This window comes from Coregonus lavaretus, assembly GCF_964263955.1.
Source record: "Coregonus lavaretus genome assembly, chromosome: 18".
NCBI classification, from domain to species: domain Eukaryota; kingdom Metazoa; phylum Chordata; class Actinopteri; order Salmoniformes; family Salmonidae; genus Coregonus; species Coregonus lavaretus.
In genome coordinates this window covers 25,838,121-25,848,105 of record NC_140005.1, presented here as the reverse complement: position 1 = coordinate 25,848,105, position 9,985 = coordinate 25,838,121, and the positions used below count along the sequence as shown (strand labels likewise).

The following is a 9,985-nucleotide window of genomic DNA, read 5'->3' as shown; positions in this document are numbered from 1 at the left end:
TTCTACGCTCTGACACACTCAGAAGAGAGGCGCAGTGTTGCCAACTCCTCAGTAAGGAAAGTAGCTATTGGTTGTCCTAAAAGTCGCTAAATGACGTGATCACCTACTTTGCATAATTGACCATGTGCATGTAATTGTGATGGAGCTGTAGGAGAGAGGAATAACGTCGTGGGAGAGACAAAAAGTGAGTAAAAAAACACCCTAAATATGTTTAGAACTACAAATGAACTTTCTTCTGTCGATTCTTGTTTTTTTTTCATGTCACAATTCCAACCCTCCTCCTTTATCCGGGCTTGGGACCGGCAAAAGTGAACCAAAAGAGACACTCTGGCGGAGTTACTTATTTAAAAAATTTTGTTTTGTTTTTTTGTTTAGTTTTCTTAAGTTTGGTTTGGTTTTTAACCTTATTGTCCACTTAGGAGCCTACAACAAGTCACAGTAAAACATGAACATTTTTAACCATAACATAAAAAAAAAAAAATTGTATACAATCTACATTAACAATCTAAATGGACCAAAAAGAGACAATAGAAAAAACTGTCAATGACAATGTGAGAAAATGATGGTAACTAGTCTGGCCCTAATTCAGGTTAATTGTTTGTTTTTTTCAGACCCCCCTCCACACACACACAGGCTGTGCTGGCTCACAGAAAGAGTGGGTCATCGTCATTTTGGTCAAGGCTCTCTATGGCAGGTTTGGCAACTGAGGGAGCTGACTTAAATGAGTAAGCAGCTGATGTGCCAAAAAGCTGCAAAACATTATCAGGCAGCTGGTGGTCATAGAAAGCCTCACCAGACAGCTTCAGTCCATATCGAATGTACAGGATGGAGTTAAGGGTCTGCAAGGACATCCGATTTCTATGTTTGCTTTTTACCACACTCATCTGGCTGAATACTCTCTCGACTTCAGCATTCGAGTGTGGCAAGGACAACACAGACACAGCAGTCATGGCAAGTTCTTGAAACGGGTTGATATCAGCTGCATCCCTGAACTTCCAAATCTCATTCCAGAAGCCCAGTGTGTTTTTTGTCTCATTCCATTTACTAAAATGGATGGCACGCCATTGCTGGACAATCTTGTCTATCTCTACAGGGGAGTAGCCAAGGAGCTTGGCAATTTTTTCTATTTCTCCACGGCTCTTATTGTGCTTTAGTTTCCTCCACATTGAAAACGGACATGTACTGCAATGCTTCGATGTTGTCCAGCAGTCTCACCCTCAACTAATTAGTGAGGGAGATGGTGAAGGCTACACACCGCTTTCGGACATTGTTTTCATCCTCAGGCGCAAGGTGGAGCTCAGCTGCCTTTGACTCAAAAAGGTAACCAAGGTACGGTTTGGGACGGATGTATCCATCTATTGGCCCTTTGAGTACATTAACATTTGCCAGTGGATTCAGCACCCTGCTGCTCACAGACTTGATCAGGCTAACCAAGCTGTCAAGTAGCTTAAGAGGATCTACTTGCTCTCCCTCAAAAGCCTTGATGATCAACTGTACCTCACCCAGCACTGACTTCAAAAAAGTCAGATACAATATGTTTTGAGGATCACTGTACATGGAGTATAAAATCTCAGCCATGTAGCAGTGTTCACTGGACTTGGTGACTGCGAAATGCAGCCTAAGCTCCTCCCACTGGTCCAAAATGCGTGAAACCGCAGGTTCAATGGAGAGCCAACGTGTGGCACACACCTTGGTTATCTGTAAAGGTTTCTCCCCACAGTTGATGCTCTCACATATGGCCTTGTAGGCCTCCCTGCGCTTTGGAGACACTAAAAACCTCGTACCAAGTACTCCACACTACGGGGGATGTTGTCATTGGAAGCATGACTTACAGCAAGCTGCAGAGAGTGACACACACAGCGAATAAGAACCAGATCTTTGAGGCCATACTCCTCCTTCAGCACTTTATGGACCCCATTGTTAATCCCCGTCATAACAGAGGCATTGTCAGTCCCTATCCCCAGGAGTTTCTCTTTTTTAAGGCAACACTTCTCGAGGAAAGCCACAACAGCACGGGCTATAGATTTGGCATCTCCTCCCTCCAACTCAACAAGCCCCAGAAATGTTGATACAATTGTCTGCTTGGTGTCACTAAAGTACCTTATCACAACCCCCAGGTACTTAGAAACACTTACATCCGTGGACTCATCAAGGAGGAGGCTGAAACGCTGGTCACCCACATCTGCGACCAACTTTTTCAGAAAGTATGGTGCTAGAACACCATTAATCATTTCTGTGCACTTTGTCCTGTGCATTTTGAAGTGGGTAGCAGCAGTGGAGTCTGAGAAAGCAGCTCTACATGCTTCTCCAATGTGATCACATGCCAGCATGGAACAGTGTTCAGCGATAGCTAATGCCATGGTGGCCTCCGCCTTTTTTGCAGAGTCAATTTTTTTAACCATAAATGGCAGCTTGTTTTGGGTGGAACTGTTATAAGGCTTTGCCTTTTGAGTATGTTTTTAAGTTGTCATGTCTTCTTTTACATCACTAAGTTTGGCGTAGAAATCAACCTTACAATACAGGCAGTATGCCCGTGTATCATCTCCAATAAACGGCTTCAACCAGCCTTTGAATTCAGGGTTTGATTCCCACTCCTTTCTTTATTTTTGAGTGTACAGTTTAGACTGAGACATGATGAGCTAGCCAGCTAGATGTTTAGCTTATGTCACAGAGAGGCACACACACAGTGGACGAGGTGAGTAAATGACTGAGGCTGTGTGAGTCAAATGCAGTGATTTATTTTAGACAAAGAACATTTTACATTTACATCCCGCCCTGAATGTAAGTCAGGGCGGGATCAGCCAGCGGCGGCTTCCCGCATGCGCGATTCATTTGCAGTCTGGATGCGGATGGGTGAACATCTCCTGCTCTGACTGCAGCTGGGAGGGACTGCTGTGCGAGGACTGGGCCCCCTGTGAGTGCTTTGGGACGGGGGTGGGGCCCACGGCAGCACCCGCTGCTCGTTGAGAAGAGTAAGAACGATACGTGCTTTCACGTCAGTCTCCAAAAGTCTCCAATAACACCAGAAAAAGTCGCTAGATTTGTCGCTAGTCGATTTTTTTGAAAATGTGTCGCTAGAGGGGTCTGAATAATCGCTAAATATAAGTTGGCAACACTGTGAGAGTGCTCTGAAATTGGAGTAGATAGCCAGAGCGAATTTACGAACGCACCCTCTTTCGCGGTGCTGTGGACGCGCTTCACAATTTAAACAGGTCAAATCATGGGTATTGACACACGCTTTTATCTAATCGTTTTATCTTGTCCCTTTAAATACATTTGCTTCCATAGAGTAGAAGATGGGCCTATGGATGAATGAAACATCATAATATCCTTGAATTGTCAGAGTCCCTCTTCTAACATAGTCTGACCAGTGGATGCTCTGTAGCTCATCAGAGTACCAATAATCACTCCAACACATAATGGCAGTGTCAATTTACACACTTTATTTTATAGCATTAGCAATCACCTGAAAAAAAGACAGATTCATGGTGCTACTTAAGTATTTTGGCAAAATAGCTTATCTTTAATAAGGAATAGGCCTATGTAAATTTTCTTCCAAATATACATTTCATACAGTAAAATATTGTGTTGAAAAGTAGCATTTAAAATTATAGTTTAGTCTGTAGTTTGTATGACGTTTAACAATAATGGAAAAACAAACCTTACACTCAACACACTCAACTACCAATACTCAAATACAGAAAAAAATAGGACAATAGCAATTGATATCCACATAGTTGCACAAATTTTAAAATAAAATAATAAAAACAAGATAATGAAGTCAACCTATTCATAAATAGGTTATTTATCTTAACATTGTTTGCCTGACACATAAAACTGAGAAATCTACAGAAAAATATTAAAGTTAGCTAGAAAAAACAGGGAATTGTTTGACATGGGCATAGTCAAAGAAAGCAATAATGCCAATGTGCTGTTGCTGAATCAAGTTAGTGTATTCTTGGAGCATGAGTAACAAGCACTAAACAGGGTTAGGTCTCTTTGAGAATGAAAATTATTTAATTACATTAAAACTGGCACATTTTTAGACGAGGCTGTGAAATGGCCTACTTTTCTGCTTTATTTCTCTTGGCCTGAATAGATTCAACCTCAAAACAGATGCTTGAGCTACAGAGCTAATTTAAACAGACAAGAAAATATAAATATTGATGTCAGAATGATGCACAGTACTGAATAGCCCCCAAAATTCACACACTAGACTTGACCACTGGAGGGCAGCAAAGTGTTGTAGGAAAGAACACAGACACAGGAGAAAAAAAACATTACATGCATTACTATGACAGAAACGGGTAACAATTGATTCGCCCAGAGAGTTCTTACACCAAAACCTCTATATCAAATGCATAATGCGTAATTCTTCAACAAATATGCCGTCATGAGTTTCATTTGAATTTGTTTTTCCCATATGCATTTCAATCATGTTTTACAAGCTTCTGATAAGTAGTCTATCATTTAACATTAGAGATATGTTTAGTGAAATATAAAAATGTTCAAATACACAACAGAGTAGTTTGATTGTGGTCACACAAGCATACTAGCAAACATCCAAACCTCCAAACACAAACCTTGTCTGTTTCTCTACACTCTTAGAAAAAGGGTTCCAAAAGGGTTCTTCGGCTGTCCCCATAGGAAAACCCTTTTTGCTTCCAGGTAGAACCGTTTGAGGTTCCAGGTAGAACCCTTTTGGGTTCCATGTAGAGGGTTCTACATGGAACCCAAAAGGGTTCTACCTGGAACCCCAAAAAAGTATTCAAAGGGTTCTCCTATGGGGACAGCTGAAGAAACATTTAAGGTTCTAGATAGCACCTTTTTTTCTTAGAGAGTAGTGTAGAGGCAAGGTGCATGAGTTGTACTATATGTATCCCTTAAGGTTTACATTAGCAATGACCATTAAAACAAATTCCTGCAAGGAATCTCTGTCTCTCACATCAGCTTGTAAAAGCATTCACGCTGTAACAAAGATGCCCTTATAAGACAGACCCTGATTTGGACTCTTGCTCTGTTGACCTTGTCAGAAATCACACAGGAGAAGCCGTAGCCTCCCATTTGCATGTAGATAGTGTCAGACTGCAGGATGCAGAATGCAGCTCTGAGTGAATAGGGGGTTCTGTCACCGAACCACTCCCTGCCAATTACTTCGATGTGCATGGTCCATATCAATTTCTACCCGTACTTTGGCAGCAAGTCACAGTCACCCATTATCATCCAGTTTGTAGAGCAGGACTTGAGCCCCGTGGCCAGGGGAGTTGCTGGGACATGTGCCTAGGCCGTAGAGGCATGTGGGGGAGGGGTAGGGAACCAGGTGGTAGTGGGGTATCTCCTCCAACCCAAAGGACTGAGAGCAGCAGTCTGCCACCACCATCTTCACACGTTTCCTGTCTGGGTAGAGCAGCAGCTGGCCGCCTGGGCCCCTGTCACAGGTCCCCTGCCTCTCCTCTTCCTCCTCCACCTCCCCCTCCACCTCCTTCTCCTCATGGTGGATCTTCCTCAACAGGTTGTTGATGAGCACAGAGCGTCGCAGGTACGCTTCAGGGTCCTCCAGGAATCTCAGCTTCTCCAAGGAGAGCTTGAGGATGCAGCTGCGATCCTCCTGACGTATCAGGTGCTGGAGAAAAAGAGGTTGTGGTTATGAGACAGACACATCTAAAGTGTCATGTCATAGGATGACAGATTGATGGCTGAACATGTAAACACAAACAAAGCAGTTCGTACTTTTTGAAAATATCCATGTAGGTCGCCATGTAAATCCTCCTCTTCCGCATATTTCCTCTTGAAGTAGGCAACTTTCGACGTTGTTGAATGGTTTGATCTCTATTCAAGGGAATCGACTGCTTGAAGCACAATCAGGAAAAATGCAATTACAACCTTGATAAAGCTCTCCCTTTGAACACATTAGTGAGGAGAGATTATGTGGTTAGTGGAGTGACACAGAATTATATAACAGCCCCAGCAGTAGTGGAGTCATATCCACGCAACGGTACATTACCTGATGATGACAGCCCAGAGCCACAAATGAGTTGTCTGACTGGGGTCCTGATTCCTTGGGCTGCTCTCTGAGCCTCACACATTGCCTTCAAGGGCCTCTAGTGGAGGAGAATGAGAGATAAGGAGAAAATAAGAAATTGGAGAGAGACACCTGTTTTATTAAAGTTGTAAGTCACACACAAAATGTTTTAATCTGTAGCTCATAATAACCATAAAAACATAGACTAGATATGTTGCACAATTTGAAAATGTGGGCTATGTTTACTCAGATGTCATCTCACTGCATAGGCTATTTATCATGGCCATATTAAACAGATTAATTTTTTCATATCAAAACAGCTTTTGGTCTGCTTTCTGCAGCATGTGCTTTGTAGGCGAAGCTGAAATCTTTACAGCCATTGCCATTTCCCCACACAAGGCTATTTACAAAGAAATTGGGTTGAGTACATGCGTGGGTAGTCTGTGTGTGTGTGTGTGTGTGTGTGTGTGTGTGTGTGTGTGTGTGTGTGTGTGTGTGTGTGTGTGTGTGTGTGTGTGTGTGTGTGTGTGTGTGTGTGTGTGTGACACAGAGAGAGAAACGAGACAGAGAGTTTCTGATATTGCACTGATTAGTGCATTTTCAGCTGAATGACACCTGCTATAACACGTTATTTTACTCCCACTGCAGTTAGGCACAGTGGAACTGTAATATTCCTATTCAAGGTATCAAACAAAATACCTGTAACACAAATAATGCATTCACCTGCTTGGACATGTGACAAAAAATATCATGCAACTGATTGATCTTTATGATTATGTTGATGATGACGATGATACCATGCAATGATGATGTCTTAATGCTACTTAGCTATCTCTATCAGTTTGGAATGTCACCCATTTGTAAGAATAACCCACCCATTTGATAAAATATAATCACATCAATAAGGAAAATTACCGCACTTCAGCAAATCAGCAGTCCTTTTAGATGTAGGCAGCCTATGAAGATAATGCGTTCTTCTGGATGTGTCTGTCCAATGTATGACCGTCCGTTGCTGCGACATTTACCGTCTGTGCCAATTATCCCGCTCCAAGCTCTGCCTGAAGTTTGCGCTTCACACCCAGTCACCGTATCTTCGTTTTAATAATCCCTTCAGAGTACGCAACACTCCTAGGGTCTTAAAATATCATTTTCTGTGCAACAAGCAACAACACCATTCTCTCTACAACCTCATTGGTCCTCGCAGAAGCAGATGTTTCCTGTTGCTAGGAGAGTCACTAGGCAATGATGACGCTTCATCATCAGGCTCCATTATTCTCACATCCTCTCAATGTGCTCCTTGGTTCTCTTTTTCTCTATCTATACCTGGGTGTCTCTCTCTCTACTTGGGTGTATGGGCAACCTATTACTGGATCAGTAATTATTTTATGTCTGATTTAAATGTAGGCCTAACCTTTTTACAGCTGCTATGATAGCCCAGATATGAGAAATAAACAATAGTGCACTATTCAACTTGGCTTATATACAAAACACAGAGCTCTCTTTTCCCCCTCTAAAACCTGGAATTATTAACTAAATCAAGCATCTGCTGGTTTTCATTTATCTCATCCAAAAACACTTAGAAACCAAAATATTATATTCCTAATCTTTCGTAATCCTGCCTGTGAGCTTGATGATTTCAGGAGGTATTACAACTGAAAACCTTTCACACTATGGGACCCACTGTGTGCTGTTGATGACCATCATTAAGACACATTCATTCTCAGAATTAAGGCATCTTAACAAACACACTCAGAAAGAAGACTTAAAAACCAGATGGCATGGATCTTTATTTTATTAGCAAGAAGAAAACTAATACCAACCGGTATGTACAAAAGTACTATTGTCATTCTTTGCATGCATGGTGCAGGCACTGTGTATATAGGCATGAGAACAAATCAACAGTCCGTGCATACAGCTGCATCTCACAGGAACATCAAACATGGTTGACTATACACTCATGCTCATTTTATGCATTGATTATTATGATCAATTTCACCCCATCCAGGCATCAACTTTTACCCTTACGATACAGGCATCAACTTTTACCCTTACGATACAGGCATCAATCTTTACCCTTACGATACAGGCACTTCATTAGAATCTCACTGTGTGGAAGCTGAAAACAAACATGCTGTAGTAGTAACATATTTCAGAGGACGTCTTGAACATTTAAAATGTCAAAAATATAGAGGGATTATGTACAGCAAGTCTTGACATGCATACAATACATCATAATTGGTTCAGCCAGTACAGTAAATAACACTTAGCAATTTAATGGTCATTCTGGGTAACAAGTGAACTGAATCATTGGTCAAGTCATTAACCATACAAACCTGTGTTATAAACATGACATGAACTGCACCTACCTGTCATATCAGGTTAGTTTATAGTTAACCTACAGAGCAGAGGAAAGTCTCTCCAACTGTGGCATTCATAGCTTGTCATCTTGTAATGAAAAGCTCATCATCAAACACAGTGCCATACTCTTCCCTGAATCAGTTACTTACTAAGTCAATGTTCTCGCTAAAAGTGAAAAAAAGTGGTTTTAACCTTTGATACAAATGTAAACGTTTGACCAACATGGGCAATTCCAAGACAGCCATTCAGTTCCAAGAAAGCTCAAATATATTTCTCCATCCAATCTTCTCATTGGAAGAATTCCATATGTGATGTAGGGGTGATTCGTTTGATTGGAGGAAATGGACATGCTCATATGTAGCACAGCTCTCTAATTGAGTCAAACCCTGGTGTTTGATTAAGAGTATGATTCCCCTGTGCAAACCAAGGGACCTAATTACATCTGTTGTCTATCCAGGAAAACAGAGTGGTTGTGAAGGTTGCAGGTTCAATACTCCATAACACCCCACAGGTCATGGACCATGGATAATTAACTCAAATGGCAGAGAATAATGCTGATTTACATTCCACATCAGTACTTCACTGAACAATCAATGACTGCTTAGATAGAGTTAATCAGACAGGCCCCATAGGAGTCTACTAGTCCGATCCTGACTGAACTGTAGGTACACTAAGGTTGAAGACCAGTGGACTAGAAGGCCAGTAAACTGCTGTCCAGGGAGAGGTGCTTTGCAAAAGATGCTTAGTAGGAATACAGTTGCTTTAAAAATCCCCATCCTCCTTGGTGTGAGAAGCCCTCGACCTAGGGTGTGTAATGTGTGTAATCATCCAAAAGCGGCTACTGCCATAGGATATAATGAAGCTGAGGCAGACTTGGCCGTGAGTATTAGAATCATCATAATCATCACACTGTATGGTCCAAGGACTGTAACTACCAATTAGCAGAGAAAAATAATACACTGCCAGGGAGGGTCATTCATGGCATGATGTTATTAACAGATGCACTGGGATACTTAAAGCCTCTTTTCATCTCAGCATGGATGGCTGTTGAAACGAACTTTACCCTGGGAAGTCACTAAGAAAGGGCCACTAAATGAAGAGACAATCTGTCAGACAGAGAGGACGGATGTTCTCGTCAAATAGAGTTGAGTCCTTCAGCTGTATGTCTTAGAGCAGGTCATGTCTTACAGTAAGAGAGGAGAAGTAGAGAGAATGAGTAAAAGTTGTAGATGAAGATACCAAAACGTGTGATAAAGAACTAAATGCTCATTCAATGTGAAATTACCCTAAACTATACAGTTTCAAATCCTAGGAAAGTAGAAAGCAGGAAGAAATCTATCAAAACTGTTTGAAATCCAAATTATTAAATGTAGGCTGTGTTTGGAATGATACAAAATCACAAAGATTTCAGTCTCCCTTTCCCTCATGAAGGAAGAAATCATTCTAAAATATTTGTATTCTTCACCTTGAAGTGTGGCTGAATAAAGTACTATAGTAATTCATCAAAAACCATTGTCCTTGGACAATCATAACAGTATACTCATTTTTGTATGATACAATGTTTGACATCTTCATAGCGGATATACAGAGAAGACCAACCAAACT

At 41.4% G+C, this 9,985-nt stretch overlaps 1 protein-coding gene across 1 annotated transcript; it reads right to left on the bottom strand.

The window, feature by feature from the left end:
• Positions 1 to 5,118: 5,118 nt before the first annotated feature.
• On the bottom strand, positions 5,119 to 6,086 carry sertad4 (SERTA domain containing 4; the record flags this gene model as incomplete). Its single annotated transcript, XM_084181887.1, has 3 exons — positions 5,119 to 5,623; positions 5,731 to 5,801; positions 6,005 to 6,086. 3 exons carry the CDS (start codon positions 6,084 to 6,086, stop codon positions 5,210 to 5,212), a joined length of 567 nt encoding a protein of 188 aa, XP_084038013.1. The 3' UTR covers positions 5,119 to 5,209.
• Positions 6,087 to 9,985: the final 3,899 nt, after the last annotated feature.